The sequence below is a fragment of the Phocoena phocoena genome, chromosome 12, assembly GCF_963924675.1.
Source record: "Phocoena phocoena chromosome 12, mPhoPho1.1, whole genome shotgun sequence".
NCBI classification, from domain to species: domain Eukaryota; kingdom Metazoa; phylum Chordata; class Mammalia; order Artiodactyla; family Phocoenidae; genus Phocoena; species Phocoena phocoena.
Window position 1 is genome coordinate 52187744 of NC_089230.1, and position 24501 is coordinate 52212244.

General features: G+C 40.5%; 1 protein-coding gene across 1 annotated transcript in view; it reads right to left on the minus strand.

The window, feature by feature from the left end:
- Positions 1–24501, minus strand: part of CRYBG1 (crystallin beta-gamma domain containing 1) — a 201896-nt gene that overhangs the window by 110968 nt on the left and 66427 nt on the right. The window contains exon 2 of the mRNA XM_065888987.1: positions 9936–10074. Coding sequence (XP_065745059.1) covers positions 9936–10074 — 139 coding nt within the window. The remainder of the gene's footprint in view (positions 1–9935; positions 10075–24501) is intronic.

Below are 24501 nucleotides of genomic sequence, written 5' to 3' on the forward strand. Positions count from 1 at the left end.
GGGACTTGGTGGCACAGTGGTTAAGAATCCGCCTGCCAATGCAGGGGACATGGGTTCGAGCCCTGGGCCAGGAAGATCCCACATGCCACAGAGCAACTAAGCCCGAGCACCACAACTACTGAGCTTGTGCTCTAGAGCCAGTGAGCCACAACTACTGAGCCCGCGTGCCACAACTACTGAAGCCCGTGCGCTTAGAGCCTGTGCTCCGCAACAAGAGAAGCCACCGCAATGAGAAGCCCGCGCACCACAACAAAGAGTAGCCCTCGCTCGCCGCAACTAGAGAAAGCCTGCGTGCAGCAACGAACACCCAACACAGCCACAAATAAATAAATAAATGTATATATATAAAAAAGACAACAGCTCCTGTCAAATTCGGTACACAAAAAGCAATTCTGAGCTGCTGATTCAGAATCTTAAACGAATCATTCCACTGTTGAAAGCACCTCTATGTGATTTAATATCTGATTCAATTAAGAACTTGGTAATCTGCAAATAAGCTCAGTTCACAGGAAAGTAGCTTTTGAGAGAATGTAGGGTAGCATGGTTCTCTCCCAGCATTCGAAGTTCTCAAAAGCCTAAAGTAGAGAAGACTAAGTCTCAGAGAACAGTACCCAGCAGGAGCTACCTTCACTGGCATTGAATTTCCCAGCTAAGCTATAACCAACTGCAAAAAAAAAAAATTGTTTAACACTCAGAAAAAAAAGGGAGTATGTTCATAAATAGTGCCCAGGATACTTTCAAATATATAAGACTACCATGGCATTAGCCCTGTGAAACAGTACCACATACTGATTCCCAATCATGTACCTCATACTCAATTGTTATTAAAGTGACATTGGACAAATCAATATTCAGAAAGATTCCCTCAGCAGGACTCACCTCTAGATCCTGGCTACAGTACCCGTTTCTGGAATTTTCATATCTATTCCGGGAGTCGGGGCACCTATTCCGAGAGTCTGCCCTCCCGCTGCGACTGTCAGCACACCCGCTGCACCTGCCACAGCCAGAACCACAGCAGGTTCGAACCCCCCATCGAGGCTCTGGATTAGGCCAGTCTTCAGATTTTCCTCAGAAGTAAGTATTGCAGAAGAAGTGCAGTGTCCAGAGCTACATAAGCAACCAGATCTCGTTCCAATTGGCCCAAATGTCGTCGAGTGTAGCCAGAGGGCTTTGTTCTTGACTAAAGAAGGGATCCCCAATGAGGGATTCCTGACCTACATAAATATTCTATGATTAGAATATTCAAAAGAAGACACCCCCCCCTCCCAAGTTGTCTTCTCTCTGGCCAACATGACGACGTGATCCTCTCTTGATGTCTTCAGGAAAACAAATGAGTGTCACTGGCCAGTGACTCCTCTTTATTTTGGGAATGACGTCACAAGAACTTTAATTTTCTCCTGTACTACATTAGCTGGTAGGAATTCAGTTTGAAATTTAAGGATATCAGAGAATAACAATAATTACTACTTATAGAGAGCTTTGTATATGCCCTGGGCTTTACAATCACTAACGATCCTTACAAGACAGGCATGCTGGTCAGGATGATCACCAGCCAGGGATTCCTGATGGAAATGGATCTGTCTTGACTAGAGCTAGACACAGAATCCTGAAGGACTTTAACTTAAATATTTTCAGCCCCTGATACTTTGAGTCTAAGACTGTTGTAAATATATTTTATAATAAGTGAAAGAAATTCATTTGAACAAAGGGACTGAAAGACATACAGGAGCAGGACTGAAGAGAATGAGAGGGAAAAACATTTCAGTGGCTCTTCTGAGACTGTCATTTAGCTCCATTGCATGAGTGACCAAAAAATATTATTTCACAAGTCCCATTCCCACTCCCGTCTCCTCTGATACCCACTCTCTAGTAAAAGCAGAGAAGCATTTCGGGTCTTCACTATCTAACAGTTCCAGCCACACAAAACTCCCGCCCCTATAAGCACACAACAAATTTAAACCTTAATTGGATAACCGAACACTAAGTTATTTTAAATAACTTAAAATAACTTTTTAAAAGAAAAAGAATACAAAAAGGTTAAAATGTCCCCTGTAAATACACAATTTTTCACCAGTTTGAATACCAATGATTATCACTTTGTCACAATTTCTTAAGCAAGATAAACCCAACACATAAATGAGCAAAATACATGAAAAGATAATTCACTGAAGAACTACAAATGGCCAGTAAACATAAAAAAAGAGCCCAACCTCATTCTTTTTTTTTTTTTTTTATAAATTTATTTATTTTTGGCTGTGTTGGATCTTCGTTGCTGAGGGCAGGCATTCTTTAGCCGTGGTGAGCAGGGGCTACTCTTCGTTGCGGTGCGCAGGCTTCTCGTGGTGGCTTCTGTTGTTACGGAGCACGGGCTCTAGGCACGCAGGCTTCAGTGATTGTGGCACGTGGGCCCAGTAGTTGTGGCTTGTGGGCTCTAGAGCTCAGGCTCAGTAGTTGTGGCGCACAGGCTTAGTTGCTCCGCGGTATGTGGGATCTTCCCGGGCTAGGGATCGAACGCGTGTCCCTTGCATTGGCAGGCAGATACTTAACCACTGTGCCACCAGGGAAGTCCCCTAACCTCATTCTTTTTTTTTTTTTGCAGTACGCGGGCCTCTCACTGTTGTGGCCTCTCCCGTTGCGGAGCACAGGCTCTGGACGCGCAGGCTCAGCGGCCATGGCTCACGGGCCCAGCCGCTCCGCGGCATGTGGGATCTTCCCGGACCGGGGCACGAACCCGCGTCCCCTGCATTGGCAGGCGGACTCTCAACCACTGCGCCACCAGGGAAGCCCCCAACCTCATTCTTAATTGAAGAACTATAGCTTTAAACAATGAGATACCAACAGAATGACAAAAAAAAAAAAATCAATTACATACAACATTTATGAAGTGGTAGGAAAATAGGCACATTCATTCACTTTGGTTGGGAACTTAGGTCGATAAAACCTTTTTATGGGCAATTTGACAGTATCTACAACATCTAAAAATAAGTGTACTTTTGATTCAGTAATTCCATTTCTAGAGAATTTATCCCATAGAAATACTGACAAAAAAAAAAAAAAACACCCAGAGAGAGGGCAATGTTTATAAAAGAAAAAAAAGTGGAAATAACTTAAATGTTCATAAATAAAGATTGGTTAACTATAGAACAGTTCAGCCATCGTAATATACATATGGAATACTATCACATAGTACTTCAAAAGAGGCGTATTTATAGATACTGACTTGGAAAGATGATCACAAAGATTGCTTAGTAAAAAGAAACAAATTAGATAATTGTATGCATTGTATGATATCTTTTGGTTGGAAAAGTACAAATACACTAACTCTGTTTACATAAATGCATAACAAAAAACTCTGAAAGTATACACACCAAACTAGTTACCTTCAAGTGTAATGGGAGAATTTAAGTCTTCATTTTGTATGTTTCACACTCTTGGAAATTTTTTGCAACAAATATAATATTTTGAAGAAAAATAATAAATATATTACCACATTTAAAAAACAAACAGACCTCAAAACCCTACCACAGACAAAGTTTTCCAGTTTGGGTTATGGGGAAATGGACTAGTTAATATATACTTATATAGTTATTTATACATATGTGAATAAACAGCACCCACAGTCACTACCTCAAAGGAAGACAACACATGTACTTGGGGTGTAAAAAAAAAAAAACAGGGCTTCCCTGGTGGCGCAGTGGTTGAGAGTCCGCCTGCCGATGCAGGGGACACGGGTTCGTGCCCTGGTCCAGGAAGATCCCACATGCCACGGAGCGGCTGGGCCCGTGAGCCACGGCCACTGAGCCTGCACGTCCGGAGACTGTGCTCCACAAAGGGAGAGGCCACAACAGTGAGAGGCCTGTGTACCGCAAAAAAGAAACAAACAAAAAAACAACAAATCACTCATTGATCTCCTGCTACTTCCTTGTGACCATGGTACCTTCAAATATACAATATCACAGATAGTTATATCCATAGGCTTGATTTTCCCAAAGCCAGCTATGCATAGGCAATCAATCTTTTTCTTATAAGGCCAGACATTTAGCTTTAATGAGAAAAAGAACTGGTATACCATATCCTGCTTTTGTAATGCCATTCTTGGGTTATTAAATCAACATTCTCCAGCCCACAGAATGCCCAACATGTGAAACTTCCTATGTAGGAAAAGCACCTGTTGCTGCATCCAATAATACCAGGCTTTTTCAGAGGCAAAGTGCTCCCTAGGCCACTATGCTGTACCTTGGTCTTCGCGACCCCACAGCCCCGGTGCTGGAGAAGGAGGTGGAGTCATGCTCTGGAAACAGCCACATTCTCTTTCTGCTGCCCACACATGGCTTACTTATGTGTATATGCATTTGGTGAGCTTTCCTTCTCTACCTTCTAGAGCGTAAATAAAAATTCAACTCATACGGAGCTGAAATGCTACACATTTGCAATAGCGTTGTTTTCTACTACTTTTTACTGCAAATAGACAGCATTTCATTCATGCAAAATTTATAATGTTCCAGCCATACAAATGCAATCTGACCCTGAGGGCCTCCCAGTCTGGTAAGGAAGGAGACTTGTAAATCAATATGGTAAATGCTGAGTTCATGATACATTCAAGGTAAATAAACAAGTTTTTGAGGGCAGGGATCACAAAGAAAGAGCTGTTTCAGCAGGATCTTAAAGGATGAGTAGAATTTTGCAGGTAGACAAGTGGAAAGACTTTCTAGGCATGGGAAAGAATATAGGCAAAGGCAGTAGAATGGTGCAATAAGAAATTTGAGAACAACAGTAACGTCCTCGGGCAATGCAATCAGGACTGGTAGAGTTTACAGCAAATCAGAGAATCATAAAAAAATCACACGTGCATACCTAAACCATTTCAATGTGACTTTAATCACGATATAACTTAAATCATATCTATTCATTCCTCCATCTTCAAAAAAATTTTGAAGAGGCAATCCTTTCAAATAGTTCAAAATTCAAAATATGAAAAGGTGCAGAGTAAAGTCTCTCTTCCACCTGCATCCCCTATCTACTCTTTTCCCCCACCTCTATCACAAGTAATTATTACTAGCTTTTCATGTATCCTTCCATAATTTCTTAATGAATCTACAAAGATATATCTATATCTATCTATCTATTCTAATCCCCCTTTTACACAAAATGTAACATGCTGTACACATTGCTCTCTATGTTGAATTATTTTTCTTAACAGTATATTTAGCCTTATTAGATCAGTACTTATAGAGCACAGAGAGACTCCTGTCATGCAGCCAGTAGGGAAAGGGATGAGAGATTGAAACTGGGCACTAGGCCTACCTGTGTGGCTAGGACCGGTCCCAGGGTGGGGTGGGTAAAATGATGTCAAGATCTGAAGGACGATGAAAGCAGAGATTTGGGACAAGGTAGGTCTAAGGGGCCAGCAGTCCCTAATCACACACCAGATAACACATGCAAGTGTAAGACAAAGTGCCAATAGGAGTGTGGAATGCAGAGTTGGAACAGATGGATTATACTCTTAAGTCCTTCAAGGAAGTCACTATCGGGAAGGGCTAACCTTAGTAATTAAATGCCTCCGTCTCAGGATTAGGGCTTGGGGGTCGGAACTTGGATTTCGAAGGCCTTACTACTTGCAGGATAATTTCAGAAGAGTCCTTGGTGAGATCAGCAACATGGGTGATCTGAGACAAAATGTAGGAGCCCAGCAACCAATGTTCATGTACTGTGTCCCAGGCCAACCCAACACTGGGCTGCATGGGATGGGGCAGGGTGGGTGGACAAGTCTGAGCCCTCTTAAGTACTTCATATTTTGAACTTAGTCCAACCGAAGAAATGAGGTAAGCCTGGGGATTGGGCATCCAGAGGAAAACCAGGGGGCCCATGTGGAGCAGCTAGAGAGAGAGAAAGCAGAAGTGATAGGGTTGGGAAGAGAAACGGATGTCACCTCTCAGAGTGTTCAACCACCTGAGAAACATGGAAATGAACGTGTTAGGAAATGTTCTGTCCTCTCTGCTACCTCGACAAATGCTTGTTGAACTGAATTGTTATCCTTATTGACTGAAATAGAATAACCAGGCTGGAAGCTGGACAACACTCCACCTTGACAATTACAAGATTAATTGGGCGATGAAAAAGCTGTCAAAAGCAACTGTGGTAGAACCATCTCTGAGATACTTGAGACTAAAGCAGACACCTGTCTTGGATGATTTGGGAGCATCCCAATCTCAAGAGTGGGATGAGACCTTCACAGACATCTCCTGAATGATCAGGCAGAGAAGCATTAACAAGAGTCAAAATCTGTACACATGAGTTCTGAAGAAGCAGCACTGATTTGGCAAAATTCTTTCTCCTCTATAGATTATAGCAACTTTGGTTTGGGGGTGCGGGGCTTATTTTTTCTTTTAAAAAGTACACATACACACACTTATACACATGCACATGCAAACACACTTACAGGCAATGGGAATTAGAGGCTTTATCCAAGTCAAGAATGAAAAAATCCAAACGGTTAAAGCAAAATAATTCTTTTCTTTTGCTTGAATTAATCAAACAATTGCTGTGCCCACTTATTCCTTTTTACTTGTTTGAACGTGGCTCCAGAAGGATTGAAAATGTGACAATTTTACTTATCACTATTGTCAGATACAATTTTCTAGATCAAAATAAGTGATTAGAATTGAAGGGAAATTAAAAGATTTTCATACTAGAAATCACTGAAATTCTCATTAAGGTAATTACTCTCTTTGAAGATGCTAATTTTAATTAACAATACTTTGCTCAGTATTCTTATTCTATTTTTTTTTTAAAGAAATGCTTTAATTTATAAAGGGTGTTACTTCATGTTCTGGAAATATCTCTATGTAGTGGAATTAAGACATTTTCACTTAAAAAATGAATTCAGTAGTAAATATAATAAGTATATAATACAGCAAAACATATTAATCTACAATGTTAATCCTTTCTTACATGCAAAGAAAGAATTATTCAATATAATTATCACATATGATATATGTTTTCACTCAATGATACCACTTCCTTATGCTTTTCTCTCATATTAAAAGTCTGTTACAAATATAAATATTTGTAACAAATATAAATATTTACATAAATATATCTTCTACTCTAAAGCTGACTGAAGGTTTTATGCAGCCGTTTAAAGGAAAAATTGTTTGGTATAAATAAATATAATCCCTGATGATGTTTCGCATCTAAGATTTAAATTCTAGTAATATTCTCCTTTGATTTGTAGTTGCGCTTTTTTTCCTAGTTGACGTATACATGCATTTGAGAGGCAATACCAGCTTTATAATTATAAATCCCTATTTCCGTTTATACAAGCTGGAAGAACAATGTCTTCTTTTAATTGAAGGATTCAGTACAGTATTGTCAGCTCTAAAGAATGTCTAAGGAATGTTAATAGCATGTTAAATAAGTAAACACAGTAACACAGAGTGTATGGAACAAATATAGAGAATGAATAAATCCTGGTTGTTTGGGGGAAGGCACATGGCTTCACTTCAATGAAAATAAAAAATTGAAACATTCATCTGAGTAAATAGATATAATTTAGAGGGCTAGATCAAGTCAGGTATCTTAAGAAGAACTGATGGCCTTCTGCCTGGGAACGGCGCCAAGGGTGGCCCTGATACAACTGACTAGTAAATCTGCTGAATCCTGCAGGAAATGACCAGGCTTGCTGCTGAGAGTGGATTAAGAGAAGAGTCCTTTGGAAGGCATGGGAGGCGCCCTGGCATGCTGGCACTCACAGTGGGTACGAACTACCCAGAATCTACATGGAGTTAGCTTCTGTTTCCCAGTACTACTGGCCAGGCTGGTGGTGTGGGGCTGTCCTGCACTTCTGAGAATGGTCTGGTTACTCCTCTCAGCCATGATCTCAAGAGACATAAAGTTGAGAACACATCAGTAGGCAAGAGAACGTCTGTTCCATGCCTCTTCCTTTCTCCCAGCCCTAGTAGAATATGCAGATGAGAAAGATCCAGAAAGCTAGAGCCCAGAGCAAGCAGGAGGAAGAAAGAGGGATGATGGAGGCGGGGAGCGGGAGAGGGAGAAACAGGCAGATCCAGAAGTGGACCCGGGAGCCAGTTCTTCCTGATGCGGACGTTTGACCATCTCTGAGCCGGAGGGTGTGGTACAGGTAGAGAGTACAGGCAGTACCTGGCTGACCCCATTTCAGACAACACGTGGAGACAGTGTAGCCAGAAGGACATTTTGCCTCTGCTTGCTCCTTTCATCCAGTTCCTACCCTGCTTCTATCTGCCCTGGCTCCCTTCCTACACTGGGTTCCCAGTTCATCCGTTTCTGGTCCCAAGCCTCTGCCTTCCCCAGGTGTACCAACTGGCCTCTTTCTCCCTGCCAGCCTTCATGGGACTGAGCTCTCTGGCTTGGCCTTGGGGCCTCTCCCATGAGCTGCCTGGTGCTCAGGGCTCCTTGACTGCAGCCTGGGACAGCAAGCAAGGATTGAGAGAGCATGTCTAGATGGGATAAGGGTACTAGTAAGAAGACACAGCTATTGCTGAACTGCAGACCAAGGGAGGGGGCGCTGCAGACCCTTCACTGCCATCCTTCTCAGGGAATTTACTTTTTGCCGCAACTTTGAATGCTGCCACCAATTGTTTCCTGGACTTCAGTAAACATCATAGGATAGTTAATGGCATGATACTTGCAGAATTATTTTTATTTTAAGTTATTAAAGGAAAAATGTAGAAAACAACTCGAAACTCAGGGCCAGTGACTGGATTTATCAGGTTTTGTTTCCAGTTATAAACTATTTCTTATACAGAAAGAAGAACAAAATGCAAAACCAATTTGAAAGTGAGTATAAATTATAGGAAGCCAGGTTTTAATTTTTTAGTTTAAATCGATTTTTTAATTTCAACATTTTATAAAATTTAATTTTATATTTCTGGTACTCTGATTGATATTATACTACTTTGAGTTAGAAAGCATTTTCTGTTGAATTTCCCTACCTACTTTTGTCATTTTCTAATAAAATATGAGTTTATAATCGCATCATGTCCTTTTTTCTTACTGCTTTCCACCAGTAAGGATATTTTTTCATTTTAATTTTTAATTGTGGTAGAATACACATAACATACAATTTGCCATCTTAACCATTTTAAGTATATAGCTCAGTAGTCCTAAATACATTCACGTTGCTGTGCATCCAATCTCCAAAATTTTTCATCTTGCACTAAGTAATTTTTTCACTTTTAATATATAGCATTACTAAAGCAAATTCCTTTGGGAGGGGGATTTCTTTCATGACAAAATATCTTTCATTACTAACCCTCAGTGATCTTACAAGAAGTTGTAACAAGAAATGTATTATATAACCTTCAAAGCCTGGCAGCTAAACCAGCTCTCACACTGTGACTCAAGACTTTATTCTACTTTGTTGCCTGCAGTCAAGGACAGGAGCCATGTCTTTTCATGGGTGAAAGGATGCAGTTAACATGCATACACGTTATCTCCCACTTTGGGGAAAACTTTTCAAGGCAATATAGTTAAGTCAGAACTTTCTGTGCAAACATCTTGATATTAAGATGTAACTACCGATAGAATGGTAACAACTCTAAATGCCTTACAGTAGGAAGTAGTAAAAATGCCTTTTATGGGAATGAATCACTATTTCCAAATATTGACGTCACTTTATTTTGTATACCTTTGAGTTAAAGGTATACAAAGGGAAAAAGGCAGGCAAAAGGCACCCAGGACAACGAGGTAGAACATTTGAAGGCAGCAAAGAGCAAAGATTCAAACTTATCCCTTGATCCTTATTTATTATCTTGGTGCGTTGATATATAATGACCTTTTTACCATCTACGTTCTTTTCAAGTATGTGTTTTTCAATCAGACAGGGGTTATTTTTCACTTTTTAATTCATTGAAGTGTTTAGTCCTGGGAGCCAAATACTGGAAATGAAGCATTACCTTTTTAAACATTCCAGACTCTGTAGGTAAAGGACCAGGCACCTCACAGGCAGTGTGAAAGAACCGGGACTCCCCGCAGTGCAGCGTCAATTCTTGGCACTCTCCAGCCACATGGCCTCCATCCACTACCTCCACAGCTCTGTAAAGAGTGGAAACAACAACTTATCAAGGATGCTGGAAAATCAAGAAGCCCAAAGGCACACTTCCCTGTGTATATTTCCAATCAACCAAAATAATGAATCATTCTTCAAAGCCTACACAGGATTGCAGATAACTTGGTACTCTCATAACACATTTATAAACAGAATTCTTTTAAACCCTGTGCAGAAAACAAATTGAGGTAGATGGGTAAATAGGTAAATTGCTAGATGGTTAGATTTTGACATGAAAGCAATACAATTTCATTTTATATTTGTATGGTTGCTCTGCTGTCATTGCTCTTAAGAAAAAAAAAAAAAAAGACATTTGTATGTTTCCTGAACATTGGAAATAAAGTGGAAACTGACTCCCAGTTAGGGGAGGAATCTAGGCTATGCCAGGCAAAGGAAACTGTTCCCAGGATTATAATATTTATTAGATTTAAAAGGAATGCAAACCAACGAAGGCAGAGAGTTTTAGCAGACACTGGTGGTTGCCTAGCCCAAAACCATTTCCTTTATCTAAACCCCCAGCCTAACTGCCACACCCCTAACACACATTTTCTTTGCTAATAACCCGGATTTTGTTCAGATATCCATGTGCTTCAGAGGAAGCTGCTTCCTGCCCTGATAATCAATCACGATTGGTCTAATCCTGGTGTCCCATTCCCCTTGCCAGTGACTGACTCAGACATATGCCCAACATATTTGTCTTGCTGATATCACCACCCTGATTTAGGTCTACCTGACCCTTAAAGTGTTTGTACTTTGCCCTACTTATCTGATGCAACTCTGGCCACTGATATGAGAGAGACATCTGCTGAAGGAATCTGGAGAAAGTCTTTCTCTTAAAAGAAGGTTTACAGAAAGCAATAGTTCTTCCCTGAAAGCCAGTGTCATGACCGCATGTGATGAATGTGACAGCCATCCTGGGACCAGAAGTGGCCTTAGCCTATGGAGAACAGATAGAGGAGAACACAGGGCAGAAATATGAGAGCAACCTGAGTCTTCAAATACATTGTAGAGTAGCTGAATTAACCAACCCTAGACCTGCCCTAGCTCTAGAGTTCTTGTTATGTTGCATAACAAATGTCCTATTCTTTAAGCCACTTTGAGTCACGTGTTCTCTATTATCTGTAGTTGATACAAGGGTTAATATATTTCTTTTTTAAAAAACTTATTTATTTTTGGCTGCATTGGGTCTTCGTTGCTGCGCACGGGCTTTCTCTAGTTGCGGCGAGCAGGGGCTACTCTTCGTTGCAGTGCATGGGTTTCTCATCGCAGTGGCTTCTCTTGTGGAGCATGGGCTCCAGGCATGCAGGCTTCAGTAGTTGTTGCACGCGGGCTCTAGAGCACAGGCTCAGTAGTTATGGCGCACGGGCTTAGTTGCTCCGCGGCATGTGGGATCTGCCCGGACCAGGAATAGAACCTGAGTCCCTTGCATTGGCAGGTGGATTCTTAACCACTGAGCCACCAGGGAAGTCCAGGTTGATATACTTCTTAAGCATATAATTAAGGCTGAGAAATTAAGGCTGTATGGGAGTAATTTGAAGAAATTCATCTTGTACCTCTTTGTTTTAGAAAACATTATTCTTTGTGTTATAGAAAATGTGAAGATATATTAGCAGCAACAATTTCTTTTTGTCTTCTCCATGGGAACTGAAATAAAAATAATTTCTTTAGCCCAGTCACAATTTCTCTCTGCATAAGTAACCACTCTGAACTGTTTCCTTCCTGCAACATTTACGTCATATATAAGGACTTAGAAAAAAAACATTTCTACCCTCTGCAAGAAAGCACTGAAGTTCACCTTTGAGGAAACTCTCTCCTTAGGAATTACAGACGGCATGTATAAAGGGATAGAAAAACACACCTAGCTCCGGAGAATCACATAACAACTGAAAAGTATCTTAGAGTTGAGAAGGTGTTAAAGACTTAACCTCGCTTGTATGTCTGCATCAAGACTTATTTTTACTAATTGGTCCACTGATCCTAAACCACAGTCCTTGTCCTTCTGCTCACAAATAAGCCAAGAAGAGCAGCAGGCAAGAGAAGACCACTAGGACTACAATGGGGAAGAACAAATCTGACTCCATATTGGATCTATTCCTTTTACTTTAACTTTTGTATTCTATTGCTTTTGTTACAAGTTCATCACTAAAGAGACATTGCCTATAGTTTAAAGTATACATAATGGCCCGTATCTGGGAACCCTGCCTCCCAAGCCTGAGGTGTAAGCTAAAATACCTTTGTTTAAGTTCACAGGAAACATCCTCACCAGGCCCACCTGTAAATGGCCGCAGGAAAGAAGAAATTAACACACCCCCTCCAGAGTCTGGCTGGGACCAGGAAATATTTGCAACAGCTTTATCCCCTTTTTAACTTTACCTCCTCTCCTCCCACTCTTTGTTCTATAAAAGAAACTAGCATCCAAACCCAGGCAAGATGGTTCTTTGGGACCTTGGTCCACCATCTTCTCCATCTGCTCGTTTTCCAAATAAAATCGTATTCCTTGCGTCAACACCTCATTTCTCGATTTATTGGCATATTGTGAGGTGAGCAGTACAAGCTTGGACTCAGGACAGAAAATGGATTCCAACCACTGCAGTTTTATAAATTGTAAAAGTAACAAGAAATGTACAGAAAGTCTGCCACTTTTAGAATTTTTTCTTTTTGAAGAAAAAATTATATGCCATTGAATGGATCTAGTGATGCAGTGATAAACCTGAACTACACGTGCTTCCTAAGCTTTATATTATTGGAGGTGGGCAGAGTTCCAAAACGGAGTTCTCCCTTCCTGCTAGATACTTATGTATTGTGTGATGAAAAGCTGGCAATGGTGCTCTTTTTTCTAAATTTTTCTTGTGATCCAATCCCTGCCTACAGTATAGGATTCTTTTGCCTGCAAGTAACAGAAATTCCAACTCACAGAAGCCTAATCAAACACGAAGTTTATTACTGCATATAAACGAGAAGGGTGGACTGAGTTGGTTTAATCGGTTCTTTCAGTTTCTGCTGAATTGAGTGGCTGCTACAGTTCTGGTCATTACATATAGATATGGTAGATACGATAATTCCAGGGGATGAAAAGACTATCTTTTCCTGTGTCTCTCTCTCAGAAGTAAGGAAGTCTTGGGAGTTTGGGACTGACATGTACACATTGCTATATTTAAAAAGGATAACCAACAAGGACCTACTGCGTAGCACAGGGGACTCTGCTCAATGTTATGTGGCAGCCTGGATGGAAGGGGAGTCTGGGGGAGAATGGATACCTGTATATGTACGGCTGAGTCACTTTGCTGTGCACCTGAAACTATCACAGCATTGCTAATTGGCTATGCTCCAATGTAAAAAATATATGTGTGTGTCTGTGTGTGTATATACATATATATATATATATATATATATATATATATATATATATATATAAAGAAGTAAGGAAGTCTTCCCTAGAAATCACCTAGCAGACTTCTCTATGTGTCTCATGCCTACACCAAAACAATCACTGGACCTACCCCCTTGAGGCTGGGGCCTGAAGCACATCACCATGCAGAGAGTGAGCACCATAACAAGCTGGTGTTCTATTAGGAAGAGAGGATTGGGGGGGAGTGGACATGGATGTTGGTGTGTGTCACCTCACCTCCCTGTCTGACAGCACATTCCCCACACCTACTACACTGTTGGTAGACATGGAGTCGATATATACTCATGGTTGAATTTGAGTTACCAAAGCAGAAACGTTCATGACTCTGGCCTCATTGCATGTTGAACCCAGGCAGTGTACTTGTCCTCCTGATTTGGGGATAAACTAACAAGACTTAGCCTGCTATCCAAAGGTCAATTCTATATGCTTTGGGTCATGATCTCAGAAGGCAGATTTAGCTTCTCAGCAGTCAGAGGAAGGGGATGACCCTCACAGGTAGTCCAGGCAAGGTCCTTGCTTCATCTGCAATTCCCAAGCCAGGAATTGCCGAGTTTGTGCTACAGCCAGTGACCTCTGACCTCCCTTGAAGGGGTGGGGGATGAAGGGTTGGCTGAATTCCTTTCCTTCTAGATCCAGATCCAAGCAGTCCTGCTGAACACCTGGTCACAGGTGTCATTATTTCAAAGTTGGCTCCAGGACTCGGTTGGGAGGTGAAGAAAGGCCACGGGATGTGTGGGCTGAGAGGGCTTCACAAGCCAAGTTCAGCTTTAGGAGCTTCTCCCCGCAGACGCTGAGGCCACCCTGTGAGCATTTTCTAGTTCCTCTAATGTCAGACACAGAACTTCTACTCATGGCAAACGTATTACACAAGTGTGTCTCCTGAAACACAACCTTTGCGAAACATGACACAGATATAATACACCCAGAATCATGCTGGAGGGACCCCCAGGCCCTACATTAACTTTGAAATAATATCTAGCTTTCATTCTTTCAGCAAGCATTTTTACATTTCCTGCCATGTGTCATATATCCAAGGACACAAAGGTGAAGAAACCCACTCCAAGCCCTCAGGATATCAAGGTCTAATAGACATAGGAGCGCATCGCGTGGACAAAATATTTTAATTGTGAATAATAGTCACAGATGGAGCTAGACATAGATAAGTCCCCCTAGCTTAAAAGAAAATCTTAGCGTTTGCAACAGGAAAGACCAATTGGAAAGTTCATTTTTCTTTTCCAAAGGGTACATTTCAGTTTAACTCCTGATGGGCTGTTGGTAGTCTTAAGAAAGACTAAGCATAGCCCCCTGGCGAGAAATTTAAGATTTATAAATGGAAGTAGACTTTCCCTTCTGAATAGTCACTACTGGTCTCTTATTAAGCACAACGCTTCTGGGGTTAAAAAATAAGACAGAATAAAATCAAATCCTCAAACACTGCCATACCGGTCTGGAGTTTTAGCAGAGGATAATTTACTAATTTTTTTTTTCTTTTTATTTTTTTTTTTTTTTTGCGGTACGCGGGCCCCTCACTGTTGTGGCCTCTCCCATTGTGGAGCACAGGCTCTGGACGCGCAGGCTCAGCGGCCATGGCTCACGGGCCCAGCCGCTCCGCGGCACGTGGGATCTTCCCAGACCAGGGCACGAACCCGTGTCCCCTCCATCGGCAGGCGGACTCTCAACCACTGTGCCACCAGGGAAGCCCTAATTTGCTAATTTATAATCTGTACTTTCCTCTTTTTAGTACAGGTATTATGCTGCCAGAAGTGAAAGAGTTTCAGTGTTAAGTTTGTATTTTACTCAGACTCATAAACAAGTGGAATATTGGCCCACTCATTCCATTATTTCCTGTTTCCTTTTTATTTGGCTTGCTTTTAAAAACCAGATTGCCCTTGTCCTTGGAGATTAAGTAGGTAGAAAATTAATAACGGCAAGATTGTTTACCCTTTCCTAAATTAAAAGAGCCACGTGGCTATTTCCAGACAAATCCAAGCTTTGGGAGGCTTGAAGCTTATATAATTTTGGAGCCCTCGTTAAGAAAAAGAAAACAAAATATCTTACTTTTTCAAAATTTATAGCACTAGGGCCCCTCCCAAGGCATTGGAGCTGCCCATGAAACTTCAGCTTTGTTTGCTTCCTATAAATCCACCTCAGGTTTTCCTGATCTGGTCTGCTCCATCAAGCTGTTCCTCGAGCATTTTAATATGCGTAGCCCAATATAAAGCAAGTTATGAGTCTCTCTGTCTAATAATTCTTGCTTCAGAGATAATGTACATGTAAAATAAAATGAGAACGAAAACTAAAGGTTTGGGATTAACTCTAGGGTATAAATTGATGCTCTACTGCCATCTAGTGGCTACTCAGAGAATTCATAGTATGTTCTACTAAACCTTGGAGTTGTGACTTGAAAGATTCCAAAAGGCATCTCCAAGAGAGCTGAAAACACCAGATATTAGAACCACTCTTCTGAATTAAGGCAGTGGTTGTAAGGCTACTTAAGTTTTCTGGCCACAAAGAAAGGGAGGAAACTTTTAATTTACTAACAAACAGCACTAAATAGTATGTGTAGTATTTCCTTGCTGCAACCGCTAAATGGTAGGGAGCTGCCATATACTGAGCAACTTCTATCCTGCTAATATTAGACCCTGTATCAGATTATGGACACACCATCAGATAATTCTAGACCTGGAAAGGTCCCTAGTGATTACCTGGTGCAGTCCCTCATTGCACATTTAAAGAGACACTGGCTCTGAGAAACCACAAGGCTGACAGGGCCCTGGGCCTGCTGGTTACCCATGTGCATGAAACTGGATGTTAGGCTTTTCTGCCAAGGCTCACAAGGAGGCATCTAATGACAGTGTGACAATAGAGCCAAGTAAATCTGTCCTATCTCCAGGAAAAAAGACCAAAACCCAAAAACCAAACGAAAAAAACCCTAATATTTTGGATTTACAGAACGAGTTTTTCTTTCAGAAGCAATGATGTATTCAAATTTGTATTTTTCTCACCTGAATTAGAGAGGAAATATAGCAATGGTATACACACTGATTTCAGAGTCATACCAGCCTAGCCATTAGCCATGTGATCTTGGGCTACTTAACTTCTCTCAGCCTCAGTTTCCTCATCTGAAAAATGGGGATTAGAATCAGACTGTCATGAGACTTAAATTAGGTAATGCTCATGAAACACTTAGCCTAGTATTGCCACATAGTAGGTGCTCAATAAGTATCAGCTATGTTAATTATGCCTATGAATATCAGCTGACATTTGCTGAATAATACAATAACTTACGAGGCATCATGTGGATTGTATTTTGAGCTAGCGTATTTATCAGGCTCAACTACGAAATGATATAGAAATGAGAATATCTGAGTTGGAAGGTATCTCAGAGATAATCTAGTGACCCAATCATCTCATTTTTCAGTTGAGCTCACTGGGGACCACAGACGTTCATTGTTCATGGTCACAGGGCTAATTATTGGCAGAGTTGAGGGTATAGAACCTGTCTGACTCCTAGTTTAGAGACTGATTTCAAATTCTCTGTAGATGAGTTTTATGATCACAAAATCCCTAGTTGGATGGAGAGATGAATAAATTCTCTATGCTCATTCAAGTTTTGAAAATCCCAAACATCCTCATAGTTTTAGCCATATAAAGAATTACTTACATCATTAATACCAGTATTTGGTGTTAGCAAACGGTGATCGCTTTTAATGCAGAAAGGCTGCCATCTAGTGGTTGCACTAGAGCATCAATCTTTTCATCCTTTTTAGTAGTGTTTCTGTAAACAGTAACACACCCTGGTTTGGTTGGCCTCTATTGCTCCCAACTGCCTCCGTCTTTCTGGGCCCCTTGATTTTTTTTTTTTTTTAGAGCAAGAAAGATATTTATTGTTACGCACTGCCAAGGAAACTGGCAGATGCCACTAACAAATGATAAAACATTCTTCTATGGCTCATTATTTCCATAAAAATATTTTTCAGCTATCATTTCTGAAACAGAATATAAACCCAACTATAAATGACCAAAAAATACAGTGGCCAGCAAACCCCAGTGCAGTGCGTGTCACTAAACTCGATGCTTTAAATGGCAGCTCAATAGCTGGGAACCATCTCGCGATGTGCTGCGTGGGACAGAATTCCCCCCGTGTCTGTCCAAGTTCCCCTCATATCTGACCGCTGGGAATGCAGATCATCTTCTCTCCTACAAAGGCTGGGTTTTGCCCTAGTAGTTCCATGTAGTGAAATCTAGGCTTTGGGTGCTACAGAGTGTGTGAAATTTAACTAAGCTATCTCAGGACCAATATAATACATAAATTTTGGTTACTTGGGATCACTTCCCATGATTAACAAACTATGAAGCACCCCCAGAACCAGGCTGGGCTCAGCGAGGTTTGGCTTTATTAGTGTTGGTCCCAGAGGAAAGAAGGATCTCAATCTGAGCAAGAGCAAAGAGGACCAGGGCGCAAACCACCCAGGGAATCACTGCCCAAAACCCCGAGAGAACTGAGGACCCGTGGTCTGTATCTCAAGGAATGGCTTAGGTTTATCAGGAGTCTTGTGTTTCATGTATGACTGCATATGCTCTCACTTAGAGCTGCTGAAGATTCTGGCATTTTTTTCCAGCTTTTCTTTACAATATTCCAGTTGGACAAATTTAGTTTTTAGTTGTCAAATATAAAAAGTTTTCTTGATTGCTGGTATTTTCCTTTTAAGCCTACTCAAATTTCTATGACCTAATAGCAGAGAAAATGTAGCTCTTCTTTTGACGACATATATAACCCCCAAAGAAAGACTAATGACTTTACTAAATAATGCAAGAGAAAGTATTTTATTTTATTTATTTATTTTAACATCTTTATTGGAGTATAATTGCTTTACAATGGTGTGTTAGTTTCTGCTTTATAAAAAAGTGTATCAGTTATACATATACATAAGTTCCCATTTCTCTTCCCTCTTGCGTCTCCCTCCCACCCTCCCTATCTCACCCCTCTAGGTGGTCACAAAGCGCCGAGCTGATCTCCCTGTGCTATGCAGCTGCTTCCCACTAGTTATCTATCTTATGCTTGGTAGTGTATATATGTCCATGCCACTCAGGAGAGAGTTTTTTTTTTTTTTTTTTTTTTTCTTGCAGTACGCAGGCCTCTCACTGTTGTGGCCTCTCCCGTTGCGGAGCACAGGCTCCGGACTTGCAGGCTCAGCGGCCATGGCTCACGGGCCCAGCCGCTCAGCGGCATGTGGGATCTTCCTGGACCGGGGCATGAACCCGCGTCCCCTGCATCGGCAGGCAGACTCTCAACCACTGCGCCACCAGGGAAGCCCAAGAGAGAGTATTTTAAATTGCTGTCTTTTGCAACACAAAACAAAAGCTAATGGTGATTATATAACCACGGAGCAGGCAATGAGCAGGAAACGTGGCAGAATATAGTTATATGTACAAGGGTAGAAAACCAACCCCGAATCCCCAGAGGCAACTCTGGGGAGTTATCCCTGAGCTCTCCTGTTCCCAGCACCCCACCTCCGATCACTGGTCAGGGGCTCTTTCTCATCATACCTGAGCTTGCTTTGAGAGCCACTAAAAATGCAGCCACATTAGACCTCTTTGTTGAACATATTGCAGGGAACCTGAGAAGGGTGTAAGCCACCATCTTATTTAATATTCTCTCTGTAGGGACTGAAAGGAGAAATTTCTCTCTCTCTTAAGTGCCAAATAAACCTTTTCTTTTCCTCATTAGGTGTCTTTCAGACAATGTGGACTGTGTACCTGACCATGAAAAAATGGTAATAATCATACAGAATCATATACATTCTGTAAAGTAATTGTCTCTCTGGCCTTATCACACTACTATTCCTTTAGTTTTCTTATCTTCACTTATTTACATTGTTAATTCAAGATAAACTGTAAATCTTTAGAGGAGGAAGTGATGGGGTGGAAGTTATAAATACATGGAACATGCTTTCACCTTGCCAGTATGATGTCCATCTAGCCTTGTCCATTCCAACTACCATTATCCCACTTCCTAACTTCACTATCTCTTCAATTTACAGAGTTTTCCAGCTATTCTCTGCTATCTGGTCTCTCCTGCATCCTCTAACCCATTCTAAAATTATGAACAGATTGATCTTCCTGGTGTATACTGGTGTTTGAAAACCATTAGATGGTTCAGCACTGTGTACAGAAGAGTCTTAACTGCATAGTTTAGTATTCAAGCTCTTCTACCTTCTGGACTCAATTTACCTTTCCAAACATAGCTTTCCTACACGCCCTATGTCACAGGCAATTTTACTATAATTTAGCTTTATCATAATCATGGATGGTTCTTTCTCTCATCCCAGAGAGGAAGTTCCTTTGTGTATATAATTCCCTCTGTTTCTGACACGGCATCTGACCACGTCTGGCACATCACAGACGTTCAGTAAGGACTTCCTGGGTGAGAGAATACAAAGCCCCTTTCGCAAAGATGGTTTGACTCGTAACTAGTAGCTTACAACTACTCGTAAGTAGCAGCTTGCAGAGCCTGCTGTTTACGACTGTTTCAAAGAAGGTCAACACAAAGCTTTAGTTCAAAAGCACCTCTTCCTAACCACGACAGCTGCATGCTAGGCTGGTCTGTCGTTATTTTCCACAAGTCTATGGTGATGTCACATACTTTGAAGTTGACTTTACAGCACCTTTACTAGGCACCATCTACTTCCTTTGTTTACCTTGGCCCCACCTACCTCACTAGTCCAAAATGACTCTGGTGCCATGACAATTAGGAGTTTATGAAACTCTGGGGTCCCTAAATAACCTGGCACTGAACTCTTCTGCCTTAGTTAGTCCTTCCAGGCACTCAAAGAATTATCTTCCTCAATCCAGAGCTTTGATAATACTTGCATTGCTGTAAACATTATTACTTTGTAGCATTTCTAGAAGCAATAAAGTTTCAAGAGAAATTGTGTAATTTGTTCCTCGTACCAAAAATGTTTAGTATTTACGGCATTTCCTGAACTTACAAATACTTATTTTTCCTACAAATCAGATACTCTCAAAATTCTCACAGTTATAATTCAGAGATTTAAAGGCTCTAATCAATATGTTTTTACTATATGATGGTCCGTAATTCTCATAAACCTAAAAGTGAGAATTGAGTCTTTAAATGTTACTTGTAAGACATTAAAACATTCCCACACACAATCTGGTGCTTATAGTAAATGTCCTTTGATGATAATGTGAAACTAAAAAAACTATTTTAAAATATGAGGATGAGTCTCATTATCTCTTTTTTTTTACTTTTCAAGATAAGTCTTATGGAGGTTAGCTTTTACATTAATTTTCGTAACTGTCAATTTCATCATGTTTGACTTACTGGATTTCCAAATACCTGTCAGTTGTTTGATGATTAATGTAACATGCACAGTAATTAGTACATAATTGCCTGAATTACATCTTTGGCTTCCCCTATCCACCTGCACCAGGTGGGTAAACGCCACAAAGGTCTCCTAGATACATCCTTTGATAGTGACTAGAACTGTTATCATTTACTTAATGAATGAGTTCAATTAATGTCTTTAACTGGTGATAATGTTACAAAAGAAAACTCTAATTAAAAATCATCTCTAACAAGAAGTAATAATGTAAAACATCTTGCAGACATATCAGGAATTCAGATTGCTGACTGAAGATGGTGGGAAGCTGGATCTGAGAACAGACTGACATTTATCATCTCGGCTCTCATGAACTGAAATCTCTCAAGTGTATGAGGCAACAAGAGATTATCACTGTGTCCCTACTCTCCATCTAGCTTAATAAAGTCGTCCTTACAGAGATGTTAGCAACAATCTCCAAATTCCCCACACTGAGGGGTTCTCCAACACCACTCTAACCTCCCTCTCCTCTCTCCAAACTCAGCCTTTCAGTCATGGTCAGAGAAATCTGTTTGCATTTCCGTTATGTACACCTTGCTTCATTATTTATATGTCTTTGCTTGGGCTGCCTATTAATTCTTTTCCCTTTTCTCTTTGCAATCTTTGGCTGTCAGATTCTATTAAAACTAATTACAAAAGTCATTTACCCCGGAATATCACTGATTGTAATTAATCTTGTGTTTCCTTACCCCTTAGATATCCGGTTTGTACTAAAGGAAATCCTAATTTACCAAAAGGTTGTGTTCCAAACTTTTTTTTTTTAAATAACTGATTTATTATTCTGTAAATACAAAGTTATAAGTGGTGGTTTGATTCCCAAATAAGCCCTAAAAGTCAATTTCATGTAGCTGAAATAGTACGTCATAGCAAAAAAGAAAGGAAAAACGAAAGCCAATATGAAAGACAGAACTGTTTCAGTATTGGTAAAAACAAAACAAAACAAAAAAACAAGAAAGCAATAAAACAGTCTGAGAAATTGTCTTTCTTTTTCCCAAGGGGATTATTCTCTTTCTGAGATAAGAATTACTGAGAAAAAGGTTCAGTTGAAAAGAGATAATGGTTAGAGATTTTTTCAGAGATTATAAAGTGACTTTACAGAGCTTTTGTTATTACCAGATCTAGATTGCTATTATTTCACATCAGAACTCACGGTTTTCCCTTTCCTTCACACAAATGTATCACTAGCTTTACTCTTGGGCTTTATAGCCATTGACCGTGTGATCATGATTCATAGTGGAATGAAAGAAGACACAAAGAAGGAAAGAAAAAGAGGAAGAGGACAATCCTGCAGCCTGTGGAACAAAACCCACATTCACAGAAAAACAGACAAGATGAAAAGGCAGAGGGCTATGTACCAGATGAAGGAACAAGATAAAACCTCAGAAAAACAATTAAATAAAGTGGAGATAGGCAACCTTCCAGAAAAAGAATTCAGAATAATGATAGTGAAGATGATCCAGGACCTCAGAAAAAGACTGGAACCTTGGAAAAAGAATGGAGGCAAAGATCAAGGAGATGCAAGAAATGTTTAACAAAGACCTAGAAGAATTAAAGAACAAACAAACAGAAATGAACAATACAATAACTGAAATGAAAACTACACTAGAAGGAATCAATAGCAGAATAACTGAGGCAGAAGAACGGATAAGTGACCTAGACGACAGAATGGTGGAATTCACTGCTGCAGAACAGAATAAAGAATGAAAAGAAATGAAGACAGCCTAAGAGACCTCTGGGACAACATTAAATGCAACAACATTCGCATTATAGGGGTCCCAGAAGGAGAAGAGGGAGAGAAAGGACCAGAGAAAATATTTGAAGAGATTACAGTCGAAAACTTCCCTAACATGGGAAAGGAAATAGCCACCCATGTCCAGGAAGTGCAGAGAGTCCCATACAGGATAAACCCAAGGAGAAACACGCCGAGACACATAGTGTTCAAATTGGCAAAAATTAAAGACAAAGAAAAATTACTGAAAGCAGCAAGGGAAAAATGACAACATACAAGGGAACTCCCATAAGGTTAACAGCTGATTTCTCAGCAGAAACTCTACAAGCCAGAAGGGAGTGGTATGATATACCTAAAGTGATGAAAGGGAAGAACCTACAACCAAGATTACTCTACCCGGCAAGGATCTCATTCAGATTCAATGGAGAAATCAAAAGCTTTACAGACAAGCAAAAGCTAAGAGAATTAAGCACCACCAAACCACCTCTACAACAAATGCTAAAGGAACTTCTCTAAGTGGGAAACACAAGAGAAGAAAAGGACCTACAAAAACAAACCCAAAACAATTCATAAAATGGTCATAGGAACATACATATTGATAATTACCTTAAATGTGAATGGATTAAATGCTCCAACCAAAAGACACAGGCTTGCTGAATGGATACAAAAATAAGCACCCATATATATGCTGTCTACAACAGACACACTTCAGACCTAGGGACATATACAGACTGAAAGTGAGGGGATGGAGAAAGATATTCCATGCAAATGGAAATGAAAAGAAAGCTGGAGGGCTTCCCTGGTGGTGCAGTGGTTAAGAATCCACCTGCCAATGCAGGGGACAAGGGTTCGAGCCCTGGTCTGGGAAGATTCCCACATGCCGCAGGGCAACTACGCCCATGTGCCACAACTACTGAGCATGTGCTCTAGAGCCTGTGAGCCACAACTACTGAAGCCCGCGCCTAGAGCCCGGGCTCCACAACCAGAGAAGACACCGCGGTGAGAAGCTGGCGCTCCACAACAAGAGTAGCCCCCGCTGGCCGCAACTAGAGAAAGCCCGTGTGCAGCAACGGAGACCCAATGCAGCCATAAATAAATAAATAATAAATTTATTAAAAAAAGAAAGTAAGCTGGAGTAGCAGTACTCATCTCAGATAAAACAGACTTTAAAATAAAGAATGTTCCAAGAGACAAGGAAGGACACTACATAATGATCAAGGGATCAATCCAAGAAGAAGATACAACAATTATAGATATACATGCACCCAACATAGGAGCACCTCAATACATGAGGCAACTGCTAACAGCTGTAAAAGAGGAAACTGACAGTAACACAATAATACTGGGGGACTTTAACACCTCACTTACACCAATGGACAGATCATCCAAAATGAAAATAAATAAGGAAACAGAGCTTTAAATGACACAATAGACCAGATATATTTAATTGATATTTATAGGACATTCCATCCAAAAACAGTAGATTACACTTTCTTCTCAAGTGCGCATGGAACATTCTCCAGAATAGATCACATCTTGGGTCACAAATCAAGCCTCAATAAATTTAAGAAAACTGAAATCATATCAAGCATCTTTTCTGACCACAATGCTATGAGATTAGAAATGAATTACAGGGGAAAAAGCATAAAAAACACAAACACATGGAGGCTAAACAATGTGTTACTAAATAACCAAGAGATCACTGAAGAAATCAAAGAGGAAATCAAAAAATACCTAGGGACAAATGACAATGAAAACATGACAATCCAAAACCTATGGGATGCAGCAAAAGCCGTTCTAAGAGGGAAGTTTATAGCTATACAAGCCTACCTCAAGAAATAAGAAAAATCTCAAATAAACAATCTAACCTTAT